The 23205-nt window shown below is 50.4% G+C and overlaps 2 protein-coding genes across 9 annotated transcripts in view; one reads left to right on the top strand and one right to left on the bottom strand.

Moving 5' to 3' along the window:
- Positions 1–425: 425 nt before the first annotated feature.
- STK25 (serine/threonine kinase 25) lies at positions 426–21377 on the bottom strand. 2 transcript variants are annotated; one of them, XM_051627019.1, is made up of 12 exons: positions 21357–21377; positions 19117–19235; positions 12695–12925; positions 11507–11563; positions 10347–10455; positions 8506–8663; positions 8057–8242; positions 7709–7854; positions 6521–6635; positions 6161–6232; positions 4213–4349; positions 426–2566 (listed from the first exon to the last, which is right to left on the bottom strand). In XM_051627019.1, the coding sequence occupies exons 2-12, from the start codon at positions 19165–19167 to the stop codon at positions 2527–2529; spliced, it is 1302 nt and encodes a 433-aa protein (XP_051482979.1). In that variant the 5' UTR covers positions 19168–19235; positions 21357–21377; the 3' UTR covers positions 426–2526. The 2 variants fall into 2 exon arrangements, with proteins under 2 accessions (XP_051482979.1, XP_051482978.1); XM_051627018.1 differs by lacking the exon at positions 21357–21377 and adding an exon at positions 20821–20959.
- Positions 21023–23205, top strand: part of BOK (BCL2 family apoptosis regulator BOK) — a 29672-nt gene continuing 27489 nt past the window's right edge. For 4 of the 7 annotated variants that reach the window (XM_051627028.1, XM_051627027.1, XM_051627025.1 and 1 more), the window contains exon 1: positions 21458–21999. The gene's annotated coding sequence lies outside the window, so the exon portion shown is untranslated. Of the gene's footprint in view, positions 21157–21457; positions 22000–23004; positions 23103–23205 lie in introns of those variants that run through there. The other 3 variants (XM_051627026.1, XM_051627022.1, XM_051627023.1) reach the window with 2 other exon arrangements.

The following is a 23205-nucleotide window of genomic DNA, read 5'->3' as shown; positions in this document are numbered from 1 at the left end:
CGGCTCACCTGGCATCGGCTGCTCCATCCGCAGCAAGAGACTGTGCCACTGCTCCATCACCCTCACACCTGCAAAGGGAGGGTGAGATGGAGGCAGAGAGCTCCTGGTTGCAGCTTTTACAGTCAAACCTGAGCCTAAATGCTACAGACCAACAACCAGATGCCAGCAAGAACAGCCCTGCAGCGCCCTGCACAGCTACACCCCGGGTGTGCCTCCCCTCAACCCAGGGCATGGCAGCAGGAAGGACTCCTGTAACAAACAGCCCTTTGGCTCTGTTCCCTCCTTGCACAAGAAGTCCTCACCTGAGGCCATCTCACTGTCAGATGTTCCTGAGGCAGGAAGATGCAGGGGAAGACCAAGAAGAAGGCAAAGAAAAGCAGCTCACCCACTTTCCCCCCCAACAAAACAAAGCCCCAGCAGCCTCCTTCGTTTCGTTACTTTATTGAAAGTGGCAGATCCCTTTCAACGTTTTTAAAAAGTAAAACCATTTTTGCTCTGAATACTGGACCAAGTTTGTGGGGATGTTTCCTTTAAAAAGTTGACTCGTGACACTGCAGTGCTTGTGAGGAACAACACAAGGTACCTTATTGACATGATTTGCTACCGTCACGAACAGCGACTCGAAAAGCAGCAGGAGCCCCCTCAGCCACCTTTCCTGCTGGACTGCAGCCTCTGCCTTCCACCTCAGCAACATCTCCTGGCTATTTAACTCCCTTCTCCTGAGGAATCAAATGGGTTTGTTCTCTTCATCATCAGTGCAGGCTCTGAGATGACTTCTCACCACAGAGAGACACCACACTGCAGCAGATGAAGATCAAACAGTGCCACCTCCTCTGCTGGATGAGTTGGTGGTGGTGGCTGAGCCTGTATTTATCCATCAGGGAGGAAGAGGAAAGGATAGTCATAAGCTAAAGTAAACACCACACACCAGGGGAGGGAATGTCTGGGCCTTTTGAGCCATGTTGAGCCCAGCACTTAAAGTCTGCAGCTCTGAATCAAAGTACCAAACACCAAGCCAAGTTACTAACCAAGTGGCCTGTCTTGCACCAAAATGCTGAATAGCTACAGCTTTTGTTCTGGGTGGCTTTGGGGTGAGCCACATCATCCACACCAACACCCAGACAGAAAGGTCTGGAGGTCTAAGATCTTGCTGACTTAATGGGAATATCTTTACAATTAGAGAGCAGATCTCAAAGCAACCAGCTATTGGGAGTTATTTTCCTAAGTCTGTTTTTCTAGACTTTTAAAGTATAGGTTTAAGATCTGTACATTTACCTGAATTAAAGATTTGCTTTATAAACTAGTGTTACACAGAAAGCAAAGCTACCTGGGGATGGCTCCGCTGGAATACCTTAAGCGGCCACTACAGCAGCAGATGCTTTACTTTCTTTGCTAGCAAACACCACCACAGCTTGTCAACTGGAGCAGAGCTCTTGGCATCAGCCAGTTCAGATCCCAGACTGAAAGAAGAGCCAGAAAGGGGAAGCTGAGCAGGGGATGGAGGCATGGAGCAGCTTTTGCAAGCCCCCAGCCACACCACAAGGACACTCCTGCTGCCAGCCAGTTCATATCTTTCTGCAGAGGACAGGTTCCTTGCCCCAAGCACTGCTACCCTTTTGAACTGAAGCCCTGTCAGTGCCTCTGGCTCTCATGTTCCCCCTCCTACCCCTGTTTTTAAATTCTTCTGCACTGCTTGGCCATGCACAGTGGGTGTCTGCTCAGCTAGGAGACCATGCCTGCCCAACCTGCCTATCTAGTTGCTGCAGTGGCAGGAAGCAGCAAGGATGAGAACTCCACCATCTCCCAAACCACACCTACCACTTTGCCTTTTAGTCCCTGGAGACTCAAGGCAAGTTCTGCTGTTGCCTGAACTGGATGATGTCCCAGAACCACAAGTACAGTCAGCAAACCCATCCTCTTGGGAAACCACAAGCTGGGAAAGAACAGCAGCAGCTCAGGTCAGCTGCTGATATACTGGAAAGCTTTTCATTACTAGTGTGTGAAGGAGCTGAAGCAATCCTCCAGGACAATGGGAGAGCTGCTTTAACTTTCCCAGAGGCTGTAAAGCATGGAGAGCTTCCAAACATACCTCTACTCACGCATGACTGCTCACAAACACTCCTTTAGGAAGGGCAGGAGGTTGAGTCCATCAGACTTGCCTTTGAAACATAGAATCTCCCTGTTCTCCAGCAGCCAGGCATTGACCAATAACAAGCAGCGAATCAAACCAAGCCAAAATGGATACATCCATAGGGAAACAATTAAAAACTGCATTGATTACATTGTAAAAACAATTAGACCACCCATCTCGGGTTCTGCAAAAGGTCTAAATTGTACTTGCATTGCAAACCCCACCCTGGGTTATCATGGAAAGGGTGTGTAATATGAGGGCTCTGAAATGTCCTGGAGTCCGTAACACAAGGTTACATCCAACAGCAGAGGGTGGGTCTGGATTAGAGATGTAGTTCTTAGGAAGCTGGGAAAAAAATCCTTCCCCCCTCGAACCAGCAGCAGGGGGCAGAGGTGTCAGCGGGCAGAGCTCAGGTGGTTCCGACTGTGTGAAAACCTGCAAGGAAGAACAGGTGGAACTGGTCACCTCTGTCCCTGTCCTCACCTGGCAGGTAGCCCACGTGACTGCACCAGCCACTGCCTGGGGGTGAGGAGGTAAGTCTGGATGTGTTTGTCCCCACTCCCACCAGCAGTTTGCTAGACAGAGAATTCCTAAAAGAAAAAAAAACAAAAACCCAGCCCTTGAACAGAGAGCCAAGGTGGCACTTGGTTTTCATGCCTTGAAAAACTCAGTTCTAGGCAAACAGGAAATGTTGAGCACTAGTGTGTTACAGTAAGGAACAACCAGGGTCTCTGAGGTTTTGCAGACCTCCAAACCACCATCCTCCTGCACTGCTGCACCATCCAGCTGTGCCATTTCTGGGCTGACAGATGTGAGACAGCTGCCCTACACAGCAACCTGAGGCTAAAGATCTTGCAGGCATCACCAGGACACTTTGCTGTGACCTTGACAGGTCAGACAGGAGACAAGAGCATTCTTCTCTCAGCTTTAAGTGATGATTAGGTGAGGGACCTAAGCAGACTCACAGCATGTTTGCTTGAAAGCTTGAATGACTTAGTAACAGAAGCCCCCAAGGATGGCCAGTCATTTTGGGTCCTTAATATCTAAGGTTTGCTTGCCAGCATCCCATGGATACTTGAGGAACAAGGCACAAACTGTGCCAGCTTAAATCCATCAGAAGTGCTTAGAAAGCCCAAGTTCAAGGGTGTCAAGACTGTAAAGCTTGGGCTGTGTTTACATTTAGCATCCAGAGCACCAAATGGCTCCTTTGGTCACACATACAGCAGAAGACTTTACTCCCAGTCTTCTAACCTGTGAGGGGCCAAAAGTTTCTTGGCTGGTGAGGAAAGGGAGAGATTTAGGAGAGCTTGATGTGAAAGGATGAAAATAAAATATTAAAACAAATAAATACAGCCTGATAAACCTGTGACCAGGATTTGATCTTGTTGTCTGCACTATGTGGATGTGCCTGAACTTGGTGCCAGTCATGGAGGCAGGATTGACACAGCATCTGCTGAGCAACCAAGAATGAGCAACAAACAAATTGTGTCCCTTCCTGTGCAGGGGGGTTGGATCTACATGATCTTTGAGGTCCCTTCCTAAACTAGTCTGTGATTCTATGAAGGAACTCCATTCTACCAGCCTGAACTCCTTTACAGGTTTAGTAAGTAATTCACTTCAGGAAAGAAGCACTTTGGTGCCACCTGAAGCTGGACAAGCAGAGTGACTGGCTGCACATAGTGCTGTAAAGCACACTCCTTGCAGTGAAACAGATCCTATTCCAGAAGTGATCCTGCTGGCATCCTGCAGCTCTCACCACCTGGGGAATGGGACCAGAAGGATGTCATATATATGTGCAAGATGAAAGTGAACACCAGCACCTTTCTGTGCTCTGCACCATTCATCTACACTACAGAAACCTCTTCAGGGTGAGAAAGGACTTGTGAGGCAAGAAGAACTGCTTCCACTAAGTGAAAAGCAGTTGGAAGAAGAAACTTAGGGACTGCTGGGTCAGCTATCATCAATATGCACTTCTTGGGTGTCCTGACTGCTCAGTACCAGCCTTTACCACAGCCACAGAGTATGACAATGGTTTGGTTTCTGCCAGCCCCACCCCAGCTCACACTGTGCAGGACACTTACCTTTGTACCCTCTCCACCATGTGTGCTATCAGTTTGTCAGAGATGCCTGGGCAGGACTCCTCAGCCAGGCTGAAGGCATTTTCCAGCTCCTCCATAGCTCCCACGTTGCCTCCAGTCTGCTTGTGCTTATCTTTAAGCTGCAAAGCAGAACCAGTGCATTAGCTCCTTGTCTCACTGTGGAACACAGTGGTCAGGCAGTGCAGCCATTAAGTCACTTTCCCTTTTAGTATGACTCCAGGAGGGCACCTACATTCTCCTTAAAAAAAAACAAACAACATTGAAAAGGACTTTTTGTCAGGTCAGGAAGATGGAATTCCAGTGGCTGTAGCTCAGACTTTCCTCCAGGTGCTAAGGGCAATCAAAGTCATTAATAAACAGACCCTGATCTACTCTTAAACAAACTAAATTATATTAGAAATGGATCAACAGCCCTGAAAACTCCAAGGTAGTAACAGAACACAGAACTCCAGCTGTACCTGAACCAGTGAGACACTTCTGCTGCACTCATAGGCTGGCAGACAGGCAGGGTAGAGAAGACAGGAACCCCAGGAGTTAGTCACCACCACTTGCAATAACCACAAACAAGTCTGAGTCTCTCCTAGTGACTGGAAGGCCAAGGGAGACTATTGCCACACCACAGAGCCTGAGCCACTTGGCTTCCAACATGCTCACCTGAGGGAGGGGAGAAAGGAAACCCACCCAGCAAGACCCCCACGTGCAGCACCTGACCTAGCTGAAAAGCCTCAGTTCACATCATCACTCCAACTAGGCCTCACCAGCCTCAAGTCTCCTTGCATGTGATTTCAGCTGTTAATTTGCAACAGTTAAACATCTGTCATGAAGGAGCTCCTGCTGGGTCACTCCTGCTGAGCCTGAAGGAGTATCTCATTGGAAAGAAAACCCACAATCCCATCCTCTGCAGCATTTCCCCACCTCCTTCACACAGGCAGCTGATGCAGCAGACCCTTCCCTAGTGCACAGCATGACACAACCAGCTGAACACCAATCAGACCCTTGTGCTGAACAAGCCATGTCTGCCAGCTTAACCACTGTCCAGTTCAATCTCCCATGATTGTTGTCTGCACTATATGGATGTGCCTGAACTTGGTGCCTGGCTGCACAAAGGCTTTTATTCACTGCTTGGCTCTTTCTTCTGAAGCAGAACCTTCCTTCCTACATCCTGCTGGAAACAGCACCTGAAGCCCACAGTCAGTAGCCCCCTAATGACTCGTGTCCTCTTCTCCTCCCTTTAAACAGCTGGAGAGACAATCCAGCTCTGCTGCTACAGACACTATCCTGTTATTAATGGGGGCTTCTGCCTAACTCCACATCCCCACGCAGAGCACAAGGCAGGGAAACTGGGTAGATTTCCCAAATCTATTTTCTCTATCCACCTTCCCCAGGCCACAAAGCAGGTAACTCCTTAGCCTTGGTGTGCCAGCAAGAGCAGACAAGGATGAATCAAGAAGATGGCCTGGTGACTGGCAAAGCCAACTCCTGCTCCAGTCCATCCCCATTTCCTTCAGTGGAAGGAAGCTGCTCTGTGGGCAGCAGCATCCAGCAGGGAAGATGCCCAGTGATGGGCAAGCTCAGGTACCTGCCTGCCCTGATAGGAGCTGCACTTCAGCTACAGGGACCAGGGACATCAGAGCCCAGAGCTGCCTGGGCTAGGCTAGCAAGCCTAGGACACAGAAAAGAAACAAGTGCTCCTCATCATCAGACAACATAGTAATGCTGTGCTTCTAGGAACATGAGTGTATTGGAGAGGACACTCCAGGGACATATTCACCTTCCTAACATTCTGTATAGACCTCTGAACAAAGGGTTCATGATCACTCAACCCTGCTAGGTACCCCACCTCCCTTCTCCAGATCCTTCCCCTTGACTCCTCCATGTCAGGTATCTCTTTGTCTCCAGCCACTGCAGACACCAAGAAGGTTCTACTCACCTCCCCAAAAACTGGGTGAACAAGGGTGGAGAGACACTGTGACCGTGGTTGCCTCTTGATGGGCTCAGTAGGCTGGAAGACAACACAGAAGTTAGAAGCACAGGCAAAGGCTCCCAGGGCACACAAACACTAAGCCTTGGGTAAACTGGTGGTACCTTGATGGCAGCCCCCTACCAGCTCTCTGGAAAGCCCCAGAGTGCAGTGCCCTGATGATGACAAAGAAGCAACTCTGGGGCACTAGCCCTTGATACCAGACTAAAGTAAACTTTAGACAGAACACAAGTGACCAGCAGCTTCCCCAGTACCCTCAAAAGCTTCTGTTAGTTGGGTCCACTTTCAAGGGAAAGATGGCAAACAGACCTTCTGGGAGCCATGGAGAGCCATTCCTTTGTGCAGCTTGCTCAAGGAGTTGGGGCGAATAGTTGGGGGGAATGTCCAGATTGGACCCTGGTCTCCATCTTCTGTGTCTCCATCACTGCAAATAAAAAGGGGGAAGTCAAGACAAAGCCTCAGCTCCACACACTCCATAGTCCCAAGCTCTCCCCCCACCTGACTGTGTATCACCACAGGGCTCCAGGCATGTCCCTATCCCAGAAAAAATCTTGAAAAGAAACTGCTTCAGGGTCTACAGCCCATATCCAGAACCACAGAGATATCAGGCAAGTACTACATCATGTTCCCAACTCACCACAACCACCTTTTTGCTCTAGCCAGCTTGAAGACAGCTTCAACTGCTGGTTACATTTAGAAGAATTTCAAGACAATCTAAGTTCACAGTTTGAGGGGCCAGGCTGAGATGTTCCAAGCCAACCTCCCAGAGCCATTGGTCACCTGAGTTGCTGCCAGCACCAAGTGAAGGGAAGCTCTACCACAGCAGCCTGGCCACAACATGCCCTTTCCACACCCAAGGCTCACAGCCTCAGTACCCTCCACATCAGCAGCAACCCACAAAGCTCTTTGAAAAGGGGGTGTATTTAACTGCACGTGCATAAAACACAGGCAACAAGAGCCTTGTTTCACTTGCCATGCACATGCTACTTGTTGCTTGTTAGTCCTCCTGATTTCTTATACTCAGCAAAGAGGCTCCACGGGTTAAAACAGGACAGGTTGGATGGGGCTTGGAGCAGCCTGGGCTGGTGGGAGGTGTCCCTGCCCATGCAGGGGGTTGGATCTAGATGATCTTTGAGGGCCCTCCCAACCCAAACCATTCTATGATGAATCTATGAAGAACAGAGCTCTGGGTCCCACTGAACAGGAGGAGTTCCCAGCCTGTTTCTTCAGGCACTTGTCTGCTCCCACAAACAGATGGTCCCACATCTTCCTGAGCTACTGTTAAGGCTTCCAGCCCAGATGGGGAAAAGGACCTGAGCTGTTTGCAGCAGGCTACCCTGGGGCACTGGTCCTGGAGGGATTAAAAAGCCATGTAGAAGTGGTGCTAAGGGTCATGGTAGTGGCCTGGGTTAATGGTTGGCCTTGATGCCCATCAAGGTCTTTCCCAACCAGAAGGACCCAATGAGTGAGCAGGGTGCAGCATCAACGTGTACGTACATATCGGAGTCGCCAGAACTGGAATCCTCTCCATGACCCTCTGACTTCCAGCGCTTGAACCGGTCGATCAGCTCCATCAGGAATGAGGTTTTCTTGGTGTAGCGTGTGATGAACTTGTGCTTTAGCAGTTCTTTAGCTGTCGGCCTCTGGAGCAAAGAAGGAAAGCAGGCTGCATCCAACCATTGCTGCACACTCCACATGCAAGACTTCCAAGTCTTGCCAGGCTTGCCCATCCATTCCACAAGCTCCTTGTCTCCAAGAGCCTTGCACCAAAATGTCTTCCTGCTACATAAATCTTTGACCTCTGCAATACTTGACCCAAATTCACAAGTGGACAGCAATACTCACAAATCTAGGATCCTTATTGAGGCAGGCTTCCACAAACTCCTTGAAGGGCTTGCTGTGGTGACCCTCCAGTGTTGGAGGGTTGTTTTTGGGAATCAGGAAGAGAACTCTCATAGGATGCAAGTCGGAATTTGGAGGCTCTCCCTTTGCTAGTTCAATGGCTGTAATTCCAAGGGACCAGATGTCTGCCTGGAAGAAGAGGAAGAACAGTGACAGAGCAGAAGAGAAAGGAGCAGTTCTGCAACAAGGAAGCATGCACAGCCAAAGGGCTGGTCTTATAACAACAGAGAGGGCATTTCATGTCTAACAGACAACTTCTCCCACAGGTCCTGAACCACAACAGGAAAGCATCACTCTTGCAGCAAGCAGTGCTTCCAACCCCTTGCAGTAAGGCTAGCACCATCTGGTATAGAGCAGCACCAAGCAGCAGCCCTCCTGAGCTCCCAGCTCACCTTGAAGTCATAAGCAGACTGTTTGATGACCTCTGGTGCCATCCAGAATGGGGTCCCAACAAAGGTGTTCCTCTTGATTTGCGTGTCTGTCAACTGCCCAGCCACCCCAAAGTCAGCCAGTTTCACATCTCCTTGCTCCGAAAGCAGCACGTTGGCAGCTGTTCACACAAACAAGCATTAACTCCCCTGGTTTCTGAATCATCTCCAGCCCACACAGAACTGAACACTGAGAACAGATCTCCTGTGACATCCTCCTTTGACCCAGTGAAAACCCTCAGCTCAGAGTTGCAGCCTCAGACTCATCCTCATGCTCTGATCTCTGCTGGATAACATAGAACAAGTTCATACATATTCAGAAGGGGAATCTTTCTAGGGTAGCAGCAAGGAGATGTGGAGAGCCACACAATCAACTAGATGTGATTCCTGGCCACATAAAGAAGAGAGGACAACACGGCCCTCAAATGGTCTCCATTTTTCTTTAGAGCATCATTCAGCACAGATTAAATAGCAGATCCTTCTAAAAAGCCCCAAAGTCCTGGTCTTGTACTGCTTCCCACTCACTCAGCTTAAGGTAGTGTCATTGCTTGGGTTTTGAGATGGGTTATTTTTTTGGTAGGACTTTTTGTTCTGTACCTACAAACTTCCAGCATCTCCCCACTCTGCTGGCAGCCAAGAGCCCTGCAGGGCTGGCTGTGCTGGGAAGCTGGAGTCTCACAAACACAATGGAATCTTTTTCTCCAAATCTCCCTGCATGAGGTTGATCTGCTCTGCTTGTTCACATCCCCTCCTGCAGAGGGTCAGAGCAGTCACATCCAGCACTGGCCATGTCTCCACAGGCCTGTCCTCCCACCCTCCTGCTGCTCTTTGATGCTCTGTGCTCAGTGTGGGACAGCTCTCTGGGAGGCAGAGGGCAGGTCTCTCTACAGCACGTACAGCCCATGACTATGAAAGGCAGTGACAGGACAAGCTAACACAAGCTGCCCTGGTTTTCTAGGGTTCTGAACCCTACATGAGGACAGGTCACCTTCACAATAAGTTATAGCCATGATAACCAGCACACATACACCTGAGAGTCCTGCAGTAAAGACAATGTCTAGACAGAACTGAGAGCCAGCTAATATTTGAGATGCCTTTCATTGACTCCTTTGCTTTAGCCTCCTGCCTGTCTGAACTATAAATGCCAGAGGAGAGCTGCAGACCCTCCTTACTGTTACTCTAAAGACACAAAAGCATGAATTGCAATAAAATGACAAACATTCCATGAAGATGATCTGAGGGCTGGAGCAGCTCTGCTCTAGAAACAGGCTGGGAGAGTTGGGGTGTTCAGCCTGGAGAAGAGAAGGCTCCAGGGAGACCTTAGAGCACCTTCCAGTGCCTGAAGGGGCTCCAGGAAAGCTGGGGAGGGACTTGGGACAAGGGCAGGGAGGGAGAGGACAAGGGGGAACAGATGAAAACTGGAAGAGGGGAGATTGGGGTGAGACATGAGGAGGGAATTTTTGAGTGTGAGGGTGGTGAGAGCCTGGCCCAGGTTGCCCAGGGAAGCTGTGGCTGCCCCATCCCTGGCAGTGTTGAAGGGCAGGTTGGATGGGGCTTGGAGCAGCCTGGGCTGGTGGGAGGTGTCCCTGCCCATGCAGGGGGTTGGATCTGGATGATTTTGAAGTTCCCTTCCAACCCAAACCACTCTGTGATTCTATGATCAGATTCAGAAACAAGCAACCCAACAGAAAAGCAGCACTAAGAAACAGTCTTTAAAACCCCTCAGACAACTGCTGTATAATAGTTCTGAATTTTATGTTAGTAACATCCCTTACAAGAAAGAGAGCTGAGCTCTCCAATCCTACCTTTGATGTCCCTGTGGATCTTCCTCTCAGAGTGAAGATAATCCAAACCCTTTAGGATTTCTCTCAGGATAGTAGCTATGTAAGTCTCCTCCAGGGGTCCTGGTTTCAGCTGATAAAGGGCAGAAAAAATTACTGAAAAGAGGTGACTGATGTCCTGGATTTTCCAGCTTCTCAGTTTGTTACTTAGAAACCTTGGCCAAGCAGGTTGTGTTCAGCAGGAAGCACCTCCTGCATGTCTAGTGTGCATTCTGCAAGCAGAAGGCTGGACTTTGCACCTGGCAACATTATATGGAAAAATCTTTGGGACATTTTCTGTTAGTCTACTAAAGGCTCCCAGATAAAACAGCAGGATGCTCATCTCTCACCTTGGGCTGAAAATACACTGGTGAGCAGAACATCTTAACAGTTCTGTTCAAGTCTCTGCTAGCATGGCAAGAAGAGAATTTCAGCCCCTGCAACAGCCTGAAGACAACTTCAACCCTCTGGCTGTGCAGTATTGAATTCAAGCTCTTCTTTGCATCAGCTCTCCTCTAAACACATCCTGCCTTCTCAGTGCAATAATTGCAGTTCTGACACTAAGGTGACTTTAGGTGGTGACAGCCCCCCTGCCTCTTCCTCCAAGTCAGTGCAGGCTCAACAGTTTTTACTGCATGAAAAGGAGAAAACCAAAATCCTGTGACAGAAGACAGCACAGCAGAACTGTGCCTCTGTGTTTACTCTACATTTGGATTCCCTTAGAAGCTGTGGTAACTTGTTAGACATCATTTGTACTATCAAACACCTGGGAATCCTGATCACAAACCAGGTCCCTGCTGAGTTTGATGCCATGCAAGGACGGAACAATCCCATGGACTCTTATTTGGTGGAGTATGGGTTCACACTGCTCAAAACCAACTGCTGCTGGCACGTTTCAGTTCACTGGCTCTTCCCATTGTAAAGCAGCAGAGCACACTGGAAAGCAGTGCTCTGACTGCTGAGCTCCCTGCAGACATTCCCTCTGTCCTAGGATATGCATAACCAGCATGTCTGGCCCAATACCCTCCAGGCACAGGGCTGCCACAAAGATGGGATGTGGCAAGTGAGTGTCTGGATTAGGGGCATTTCACAAACCAAAGCTCCAGACAACATTGCTCATGGTCCAGAGCTCACCATGTACTCACCAAATCCAATGCTGAACCTCCTCCTAGGTACTCCATGATTATCCACAGCTTAGTGCCCTGCAAGTGAGAGCACAAGTCAAGAGCAAAGGCAGTCATAAAGCAGGGAGAAAAGTGAAGCACCCCAGAGAAGACAAGACACATGGGCAGTCCTGTCCAAAACCCAAGAGATGCTGCACACCACAGCCCTCAGAGGGAGAGCTCCCAGCTCTCTCTCCTGCTGACACAGCACTGTGACAGCAGGCCTGTCACTCTTTTTTCTCTGCAGTATTATCTGAGCAAACTTAGTGCTCCTACCAGACTACACAACCCACAGAGATCAGCACATTCTCAGGTTGGAGCCATTCAACTTCACTCTAACAGATCTAGCACCTCTCTTTCCTGACAATGACAGGGGAGCTTTGCAGCCTTTGATCTCATTAGAAGAGCTTCCAGCTTGAAGGGTGAGATCAACAAGACACTCTCTTAGTCCTCAAAGAAGGTATTTCCAGACTGAGGTTCACAGGGTTCTGGTAGAAGATAAAGCAGCAGATCCACAAAAATACAGCTTGCTTGGTGTTTTCAGCAGAAGGCTGAGGAAATGCATTATGGCCTTGGGAAAACATGTAAGGAATAATAGGATCCAAAGACCTCAACAGCTGTTGGCTCCAGACCCAGTGTCACACACACCTCCAGCAGCCAGCATGCAGAGGCCACTGATGGTCATCCCTTCTAGCAGCTTCCACTGGGGATTCTGAAACCTGTTGTCAATGGAAGCGGTATCAGCACTGTTGTGAAGGTCCTGCTCTTTTCATCAAGGTCACACTTTCAAACTCCCTTCCAGAGGCGTAAACTGGTACTACCTTAAAACTGGGATATTTTGGAAAAGCATTCCACAGACTTCCTGTCAGGAATGGTCAAACCAAGGAGAGGTCAGCCTCTTGAATGCATCATTTTCTCTCCAGTGCTCTTGAGACCATGTTGTACTGGGCACCTCATTTCCTGGTGCTTTGCAAGTGTCTTAAAGCCCAGCCTCCTTTCAAGACTGCACAAATGCCATGGGCAGAGCCACTGCTGCTCCTGCTGCCACATTGACACTCTCAAGCTGGGCAACCTCTCAGTCCTGTCCATCACCCCCAGCTGCAGCACCCACAGAGAGACCTACCCTATTCCCAAACTGCTGCCAAGTGAATTGCCATGGATTTGTCCTACCTTCAAGTAGGAGCCATAGTACCGGGTGATATAGGGGCTATCACACTGGCTGAGCACTGTGATCTCCTGCTGAATGTCCTCAATCTCATCCTCAGCCTCCTCCAGGTCAATGATCTTGATGGCCACCACCTCCTTGGTGCGGTTGTCGATCCCTTTATACACTTCACCAAATGATCCTTTGCCAATCCGCTCCAGCTTGGTGAACAGCTCCTCAGGATCCACCCTGGAGTGCTAGAAACCAGAAAGCAGAGATGAGCAAAGTCCATGAAGTCCTGGGGCAGCCTGCAGAGTGCCATGCAATACCCACCCAAACACCTCATCTCCCTATCTATGCATCTACTGGAGCATTTGATTCACCCAAAACTACCCTAAAAGCTCTCCACATGCTGAGAAACTTAACACAGAACACTTCCAAGATGAGAAGAACTGAAGAAGCCTTTCACATGAGTATTTTGCCCTCCTGTAGCCCACAGTGGGGGAGGAAGGGGAAATAAGCCCAGAATAAGAATGCCAGCAAGTCTCTCTACAGAAAGTGCCAGCTGTTTTGGGACAGGACTGCTCAACTGCAGCACCAAAGTGGTGCCAAAACAGCTCCATGAGCAAGCACTAGTGCATACTGAATAAAACAGCAGGCAAGGTGTACCAGAACCAGCAGCCTTCTTTTGAAGATCCAGATGAGAAAATGGGCATAAGCAAGAAGCTACAGGAAGCTCACAAAGATGTTTCCCTAGTGCTGTCTTCCTGCACTCAAAGATGGCAATGATTTGAAAGTCTTCCACCCAGGCAGCACCCAGCCCAGCTCCATTCAGGTGTTTGCAGAGGGAGCCTCACATCTTTTGGAAGGTCAGCAGCAAGAAGGTCAGACACCTGCCTATCCCAGAGGAGACAGGAGAGCTGAATGGACACTCCATCTGCAGACCTGCTCTTCCGGAACAGCCTCTCCTCTGGCTGGCACACCCAGATGCAAAAGCAAACAGCATTTCCCTCACTAGATAAGCACATTGACTGGGAAGCTACAAACACAATCATCATGGGAGAAACACTGACTCTAACAGCAGCCTCAAAGTTAACTCTTCATTAAGATGAGTATGGGCAAGAAAGGGAGGAAATCAGAGTAATTTTATCATGTTATTTCATTCTGCCCAGCTGCAGACTAGGAGGAGGTCCTGCTCTGCTTCACGCTGCTGAAGGGCTCTTTCTGATTAGTTTTTTCTGCCTTTTTTTTTTTTTAAAGAAGTGTAGTTAAAATAATAAAAATAAAATCTAGAAAATATGGCCTGAACTCTAGGAAGCAGCCGAGTTACAGCTAGTTTTCCACACCTAGAACTTCTCAGTCTCACCTCCAACATGCCACCCCAGAGGGACCACTCCCTTGCAAGGGCCTTGAGCTGGCAGAGATTTGATCTGAGAACAGGGCAGCTGCATTTTTCCATCTACCACCAGGTTCTAGCAGCAGCACCACAGCCCTAGGTGCTGCTTAATGATTAAGCCAGCCAGTCATTACAGGTTGTTTGCCTTCTGTGCCCAAGGCATGGCAAGATGGGGAAAGCCAGGCCCAGAATGAGCCTTGCAGTCAGCTCTCTCCACAGGATTTCCACATGCATCCAGTCCAAGAAACAGAAGGATAACCAAATATCTTTGTGTCCATGGCAACACCCAAACAGGTTGTACTTTGAATAAATGCACTGGAAACAGACTGGAGGGGAGATGAAAGGAATGGGAAATACATAACAGGGACTGAAGAGAGGGAGGCAGGGGAAAGGAAAGAGGATTTGAGCTTGAGAAATGCCAGGAGACAACAGGAGAATGAGGATTGCAGCACAGGGAGAACAGTCCGGCTAGTCCAGGCTCACAAGAGGCCAGAAGCAGCTTCCAGCTCTTGACCAGCTTACACGAAGGGGCAGCAAGGTGGCCAGGATGTCACCCTGCACAGCCACCTCCCACATGGTAAAAATGCCATTCACCACAGCAGCCCCTCCACACCTCAGAGAGAGGGGGGAGAAAGCAGATCATCCCCTAGGAGCACCTGGCTCTGCTGGTAAAGGAAAGACTATCCACAGGAATTCTGCAGGGAAACAACCCTGCAAAAAAACAACCTTGCTTCCCTCCCATGTAATTTTTCAATGAGAAAAGAAATGGCAAAGTCTAAGTTACTGCTCCTGCCCTCAGCCTGGCATGGCACATCAGGACTGCTTCTTCCAGAACAGGACATTAAACATCAGAGCAGCAGCTACTGCAGGCAGCTTTTGGGACAACCACCATCTTAGGTACCAGGCTCTGTGATGACAGGCAGCTTTGTCAAAGAACTTCCACATTTCAGTGTCAGTTTATCCTGTCTTCTACAGAATATATAGTTGGGGCAGTGAAGGTGACAAGCATTGCTGACCAGCACTGGGAAACTTTGCCTGTGGGACTCAGGAAAATTATACAGCTCTGCTGAGCAGAAGAGACAGGCCTACCACAGTAGGTTGGAACAGGAAACTTTGTAGGTACTGGATTGACCTGTCACTTCAAAACTGTTGTGGAAATGCTTTGGAGCTCTCAGGTGCCAGGGTATGACTCTAGGGAGGGCCTGAGGATGTGCATCCCTTGACAGAGTTGCCAAAATCACACAAGTCATAGCCATCAACAGCCAGAATCTAGTGAGGGATCATGGGGCAAAGTGGGAGAGAGTCAAGTCAGCCGTGATTACAGTCTCCTGGATGCCTGCTGCAGGACCAAAGCCTGCTCACAAGTTTCTTCACTTTCTGCAAACACAGGGGAGGAAACAGGCCCTCCCCTGATCCAAGCAGGTTAATGCCTGCCCACTGACACATCTGGTCAGCTACCCCTGTGGACAACCACAGGAGACATTGCCAGGTGGCATTTTTGTGGAGTCAATTCTGAATTCCCGTAGCAAACTAAGGCAGATAAAATGATGCCACCCTGCAGGACATCTGCTTAGCAGCTCCAGTCTGTTGCAGAAGTTCCTGTTGGAGCTGCCACATGGGAACTGGCAGCTGATGAGCAAATGTTCAGATCAGTGGGCACACCAGTCTCAGCACTCAGCAGAACAAACACAGTCATGCCAGGAACAGAGAGTGCACGGCTCTGTCAGAAGAGAAGCACACTGCTGCACTCAGGGGCTTACATGAGGGGAACAGGGGAGGAGGAGAATCCATTCTGTGTAGCCTGACTCTCCCCTACCCCAATCAATTTGCCCCTGCAGAGCACTGCATTGAGGGCTGTAACCAGCAGGATCTGTCCCTTTTCTAAATATAAATTTATCTCGTTGTCAGAGAACCATCCTGGCTGCAAATCCATGTTCTGGAGCTGCACAACTAAAAACACACCTGAAAAACTTCATTAGTATAAACTAACAATCCAGATGAAATGCTTTACACCTGCATAAAAAAGCACAGGCAACTCAAAGAAGCTTATTAGCACCTGTCAACTTTGCAACTGCTCACCAGCTTGGGATCTTTCCATTTTCTTCCACGTTCACAGAACCCACCAATGCTGCTAAATGGAGCTCAGGGCCAGAGTTTGAAGAGCTGGCTGACCAGCTGCTGCTCCTTGTTCTCCTACAACGTGTAAAGCCTTTAAGGGTCACCCCATTGTACCTTTTTGCCTGACTGAATGTCAATTACACAGCAGTTCTGGAGCAAAAAGCCTCATGTTGTTTCTCTCCACTGAGAGCAGTCAGACACCAGAGATGGCTCAGTCAGGCATGCAGGAAGAGGAGGGAACAAGGATTAGAGGGATGAGGACAATCTGCTAGTAATGTGCTCCACTTCTGCCCTCCAGGAGCTAATCTCCCAGCACAGGAAAGAAGGATGCTCTGTCATGATGGGTGTGGGGGTGTTTGATACCATGTGTTAAAACAGAGCAACTCAGTGCAGACATCAGGCACGAAGAACTGCAGTGCCTGATGAGACCAGCCTGGCAGGAGCACCAGCTGCTTCATGGGGAAAGAATGGGTTTGGCAGCCCTGCCACCTCCAGCTGCAGAGACAATGTAACCACAGGCTTTGAGAAGAAACTGGAAAAGAAGGGTAAATATCTACCCTCATTTTGAAGCTACTACCTGGAAAGATAAGCTGCTTTTTTGGGACAGCAGCAAATACAGAATCACAATGGTTGGGGTTGGAAGGGACCTCTGGAGATCATTGAGTCCAACCCCCCCTGCCTGAGCAGGACCACCACAGAATCTAGGGCAGGTCACTCAAATGCCCTTTGAACCAGCTCAAGACTTCTCTCTGGCTGAGTCTGGCTGCAGCTCATGCTCAGAAGAGTCACACCTGCATCTGCTGCACAGAACACTGGGCAATGCTTAAATGGAAGGGAGAGCTCCTTGTTCTGGGGCAGCTCAGGACCAGAATGGCTGTTCTATGTGGCAGAAATCTGAAACAGAAACAAATTTTCAAGGCCACCATACTTGAAGACCTGAAGCTGACTGGGAGTTTGGCAGCCTCCAAAGTTTTATATGGATCTCCAGCAGCTTTTAGTGTCCCTTCTGACTGGGGCACTTTCCAACCAGCCAAACCAACAAACTTAATTTTCCTCTGCCAAACATGGTGGAAGGAGGAAGTTGGTTTTGATGAACCTCAATTTCTGACCTTCTTGCCTTCATTGCCTCCTCTTCTCCCCAGCTTCCCATCCAGCATTTACCCACATTGCATGCTACACACCCACCTCTCCAACAGAGGTGTCTGCAGCAGACACCACCTTCTCTTTGGTGAAATCAGCTTTGTATTTGGAAAGATTTGAAAGCCTCCCTGTCTAATCTGTGCAGTTCTTTTCACTTGCAGAACCTGAGGCATTTTTTAATTTCTGGAGTAGACAAAAGGGAAGTTCATGTTCAGCACCTTGGAACACACAGGAATTTGTCTGAGACTCCCAACTTGCTTCAACAGAAGTCTTTTGGTTCAGGAGAGTGAAGCATTACTTAGCCAGAGAACCTGAGTGGCTTCTTCAAGGTCACATAAGGAAAAACAAAACTAGGAACAGAACTGGGATCAGAGCTTTAAAGACTGTAATGCAAATAAATAGTCTAGCAGATAAGAGCTCCCAACAAAGCCCAGAGGCCCACTGTGCTGGATGTACACAGCAAAGGGCAGCCAAGAAAAGGGAAGGAAATGGAGGCACAGAGGTAAAGCAACTTGGGGATTTGCCTAAGGTAACCCTGCACATCAGCAACAGAACTGGGAATCAAAGACAAGTCAAGCCTCTGACATCCCAATCCAAGTCTCAGTCTCTCTATTTTCACAGCATTTCCCACCATTCCCTAAACTCTGGAGAAGGGGCCACTTCCTACTGCCCTCCCAGCAAGTTTCAGTTACACCAACTTCCAGGTCCCATTGAGAGACCTGAGGAATGGACAACACAGACTGCTCTCCTATTCCAGGACCAGACACAGAAAGAAGGGATGACAGAATCTGAGACTGCCTTACATTAGCATAACAAAGTCAGAGATGAGGCCACTGGAACTCTGATAAGCTTCATTAGTAAATGTTGTGTACAGAGAAGCTTCAGAGCAACCTCTTATGTAGTTACAGAACTCAGTTCTCAGCCCTAACCAGCATCCTTCCCTAATCCATTAATTTCTCTCCCTGTACTATGACTCACTCAGGCACCATATTTGCATTTAATTCCATACACACTTTGGGGAAACAGTTTATGTGAAAGACAGGATGCAAACTAAGATGTGTTGCAAATCAAGTGGAGAAAGCATCATCTTAAACCACTAAAGATTTTAGAATTATAATTCTACACCTAAGAGCGGAACAGAAAAATGCCTCAAATTCTCACAAAATGGGGTTTAACAGGACCTACATTGACATCTGCCAACAATCAAACACACCCCACAACCCAATTCAGAAGAAAGAAGATTCAAAACCAATACTATTAATGTGGTTTAGCATTTAGTCCCAAGTCATGACATCACCCTTCCACATTCCTCTGATGAAAATGTCATCACAACAACAGGATTTCACCACATCCCCTGAAGCTTTTATCTCCCTCAGAAGCATTAAACATTCAGTATCAAATACCTGTCATGCATTAAGGCTACAAGCACCCTTTTTCTCAGGCTACTGTCAGGAACACTTCAGCAAGGTACGTCTGGCACAGCCTACACACACAGCTTTTCTGTTCCCATTTCTAGACTTCCTCTCCCAAAAATACTCAGAGAGCAAATGATTCCTGTCTCCCTGCCTCAGAAAAAAGGCACCACAGTGGGCAAAGAATTCCCTTCCTGTATGGCTGGCAACCAACCACTGTCAGTCCAATGCCACCAGAGGGTCAGACACTAATCAATGGGCTAACAGGAGTAAGCTGAGATGTGTGCAAGAGAGATAACGAGTTGCAAAAAGTGATTTTCTGGGGGTGTTACATTTGCTCTTGATACAAGAGTTTAAAAAGAAATGTTTAATCACCACTTACCTGGCTGGCAAATTCTCTCAAGTGAGCCATGCCTACAGGATGGTCAGACATCCACTTCTGCAAATTCAGGGAGGGTTGGGAGGTCGTGGCACAGCAGGAAAGCAAGGCTTACTCATCCACTATGACAAGCAAGAAAGCAACAGCTCTAGCTTGAGGTTCTTAGAGGCTGGTTCGTTCCCCAGAAGAGCTACCTGCATCTTCTTTCTCCTCCATGAACCTAACAGCCCATTCTGAGTATTCCAGCCCCTCCTTGCAAACCCCCAGTTCTCAGTTCTTTCCAGGTGTATCAAGGAAGCTCACTTTAGTGATGCACAATGACAAAGCCTCAGGCACCACTTCCCCCCCCCACTGTTACCTCAGTGTGCTCCCCAGTATCACAGTCACCTCTACAGCACCATCCCCTCCTCACCACTCCCAGCACAGCTCACAGCATTTTCCTCAGACACCCCCTTTCCTCCTACATCTGCCCAGCAACCCTCCCACTGAGGGGACCCCTCAGCTCCCATTCTCCCCAGTACACCCACCTGCAAAGCTCAGCTAATCATCCTCCCCAGTGAACCCCATCCCAGGGCACTCCCAGTGCTTCTCAATTCTGCCCCGAGCCCCCCCGTGCTCCTCAGCAACCCTCTCCACAGGGCTCCCTTCCACTCCAGCAACAGAAGAGCCCAGCACAACCCCTCATCAGGGCTCCCCTGAGTCCTCCTCAGGGCCCCCCTGGGAACCCCTCAGCGCTCAGCCCAGTCCCCCTCAGGGCTCCCCCAAGTCCCCCTCAGGGCTCCTGCCGAGACCCCCTCAGGGCCCAGCCCAGTCCCCCTCAGGGCACCCCCAAGTCCCCTTCAGGGCCCAGCTCAGTCCTCTCAGGGCTCCCTCAAGTCCCCTCAGGGCTCCCCCAAGACCCCCTCAGGGCCCAGCTCAGTCCCCCCCAGGACACCCCCAAGTCCCCTCAGGGCTCCTGCCGAGACCCCCTCAGGGCTCCCCCAAGTCCCCTCAGGGCTCCCCCAAGTCGCCTTCAGGGCCCAGCTCAGTCCCCCTCAGGGCACCCCCAAGTCCCCTCAGGGCACCCCCCGAGACCCCCTCAGGGCTTCCCCAAGTCCCCTTCAGGGCCCAGCTCAGTCCCCTCAGGGCTCCTGCCGAGACCCCCTCAGGCCCCAGCTCAGTCCCCCCCAGGACACCCCCAAGTCCCCTCAGGGCTCCTCCAAGTCCCCTCAGGGCTCCCCCAAGTCGCCTTCAGGGCTCAGCCCAGTCCCCCTCCGGGCACCCCCAAGTCCCCTCAGGGCACCCCCCGAGACCCCCTCAAGGCTCCCCCAAGTCCCCTTCAGGGCCCAGCTCAGTCCCCCTCAGGGCACCCCCAAGTCCCCTCAGGGCTCCTGCCGAGACCCCCTCAGGGCTCCCCCAAGTCCCCTTCAGGGCTCAGCCCAGTCCCCTCAGGGCACCCCCGTCACCCCCTCAGGGCTCCCCCGTCCTCTCACCGCACCGCTCCCAAGCTCGGCACCCTCAGCTCCCTCGCCCCCCTCAGGGGTCCCCTCAGGGCCTCCCCCCCCCCCCCCCCACGGCCTCCACAGCGCGCCCCACGCCCCCCTCCCCACAGCCTCCCCCTCCCCGCACGGCCCCCTCAGAGCCGCTCCGTTGCGGATCCCCCCTTCCCACCGCCCCGGGGGGACCTGCCCGCTCCTGCCCGCCACCTCCACCGCCACCTCCACCTACCCGGGCAGCCCCGCCGCTCCTACGGCCACCGCTCCGGGCGGCGCGGTGCCATGGCGGGCCCAGGAGCGCGGAGCCGCCGAGCCCGGGCTGCCCCCGGGGACACAGCGAGCAGGGCCGGGTCGGAGGGGCGGGAGCAGCGGGTGGGGAAGGCCGGGCCCGGCGCAACAACACGGCGCGACGGGAGCGGCGGGGCGGGGCAAGGCCGAGCCGCCCTGCCTGCCGGGAGCCGCGGGGCCGAGCGGGGCCGGGCGGGCGGCAGGGCCCGGCAAGCGGCGGGAGCTGCCGGGGCCGAGAGTCCCGCCCGGGGCTGCTGCCCTCCGGGGCTGCTGCCCTCCGGTGAGCTGCCCGCCGGGGCTGCTGCCCTCCGGTGAGCTGCCCGCCGGGGCTGCTGCCCTCCGGGGCTGCTGCCCTCCGGTGAGCTGCCCGCCGGGGCGGCTGCTCCTCCCCTCAGGGGCCGCCGGGCGGGAAGGTCGGTCGGGCGGGAAGGGCCCGGCGGCCCCGCCTGAGGCGAGGCGGGACGGCGGGTTCAGGCTCACCCGTGTCCCTGGGGCTGGTGGTTGTTTTTTGTTTCTTCACTCCATGTCAGCGGCTGATGGACGTTTTCAAAGGGAAAAAGAAGAAGAAAAAAAAAAAAAAAAAACCACCAACACGTCAAAAATTCCAGCTTTAAAGCTGGGTTTGTCAACGGCGGGAGTGAAAAGCCCCCAACAGACACAAATCCTGCGCGCACAGCGTTTGTCGCGGATTGTTTCTCCGGGTGGTGTGTTCGTGCCGCTGTTGGGAAGGAGGAGTAGCCTGGGCTGTGCAGACAGGTCTGTCTCCCCCTCCTCTCTTTCCCTGCCCCCCTGGTCACACCGTCCAGCACTTTGAGGTGCTTGAGTGAAAACATCAATTAGGTAGAGAGCTGGTGTCAAATACCCCTGTGATGAGATAATATCTTTGTATTTAAATGAACTTTACCTCAGCTTGGAAGGACTTGTTGGATCCCTGGCTTGCTTGAGTTTATACCTGCAGGACCAGGCTTCTAGCCCCACAAAATATGCTCATCTTGTCTTATAAACGTCCCTATTCCAGCATGACACCTTGACTTAAGAGACAGAAGAACACACAGAAGAATGAAAGCTGCCTTGCTAAGACAGAAAGGAAGAAGAGCTGAGTTTGCACACACTTACCTGAGGGGTAAGTTGTGGGTCTCTGGGTGTGCTACTCAGGACTCATTTTACCCTGACAGCTCAAGCTGTCCAGCTCCTGTCATGGAAACTCATTAGTTTAGCCATGTAGTTTCATTATTGTAATCAGGCAATAGGGCAAAAAGTCTCACAAAAAAAAAAGGTTTCTGGTAATTAACGTGTCGATCTGAACATGCACCGAAAAGCTGCCTCACTAACCTCACCCACAGAGCTTTGGGTGGTGTGGTGCTGGGATGGTAGTGTGAGAGCTGCTAATGACTTCAGGGAGGAGTAACAATTAACTTGTTTTGTCACCTCCATTTAGGGTAAGACCTTAATAAGGATAATCAGCATGTGGGATTAGCATGGCATGCCCATGTTAAACTGCAAAAGCCTGCTGTTTTAGAGCTGGCTCAAGTCCCTGTGACAGAGGGGATTCAGATGTGGGCTTGGTGTTCCTCCTTGTTTGAGACCCATGGTCAGCCTGCCTAAAAGAACAGAGTACACAGAGGGGCAGGAGAAGTTGTGTAGGAGCTGTGGTCTGGTCACCATCTAGAAGAAACCACATACAGGTCAGTAGCTGCTTGCTTTGGCTTGGACAAGTTCTATGTGTGGGGATGGAGATGATTCTTACAAGGTGATGATTTCTGTGACTTTCTTGTGTGGGGAGAGGATCATCAATGTGCTTAAAAGAATGCAGAAAGAAGTAGCTGACCCTGGGGAATCAGGCTTCCTCGACTTCTTTGTGTCTGTCAATGGCATGTTTGTGTCCATTGTTATTTGATTCCCAGAATATATCAACTGGAGCCAAAGGAAAATAGAAATGTCTTCTCCTTGCTCATCTGTGTTTCAGTCAGTGCTCTATTTCTAGCAGTCTAGCTCTCTCTTTTTTCTTTTTTTCTTTAACATTAGCAGTTAGAATTACAGAACAATCACACTACAAATGTATATCATTATATGTGTGTATATATCATTCAATGTGTGTGTGTATATATATATATAATTGTTGCCTCAGCACCCAAAAGCTACCTGTGCATTGCACCAAGAGCTGGATCTCCACAGAAAGAAGCCCAGTTCCTGCCTGTGTGAGATCTGTGTTTTTAAAAAAGGCAGGTAAGCAAATAAAAAAGGGGAATATTTTGAGTAGAGGAAAGCAGCAGAGAGTTAATTACATGCTAGAATTGCCCAGGCTTACAAAGTGTCTATCACTTACTAT

The sequence above is a fragment of the Apus apus genome, chromosome 8, assembly GCF_020740795.1.
Source record: "Apus apus isolate bApuApu2 chromosome 8, bApuApu2.pri.cur, whole genome shotgun sequence".
NCBI lineage: Eukaryota > Metazoa > Chordata > Aves > Apodiformes > Apodidae > Apus > Apus apus.
The sequence above is the reverse complement of the archived record's forward strand: the minus strand, read 5'-3'. Positions and strand labels throughout refer to the sequence as shown.

What these genes read in the sequence shown, in the direction of transcription:
- STK25 (XM_051627019.1), bottom strand. Translation starts at nt 19,167, where the DNA reads ATGTCTGACCATCCTGTAGGCATGGCTCACTTGAGAGAATTTGCCAGC. An exon ending in TGAGAGAATTTGCCAGCCAG is followed by an intron (nt 12,926 to 19,116) that starts GTAAGTGGTGAT and finishes TCTGGTTTCTAG; the next exon opens with CACTCCAGGGTGGATCCTGA. An exon ending in AGTTCTGGCGACTCCGATAT is followed by an intron (nt 6,636 to 7,708) that starts GTACGTACACGT and finishes TTTTATTTGCAG; the next exon opens with TGATGGAGACACAGAAGATG.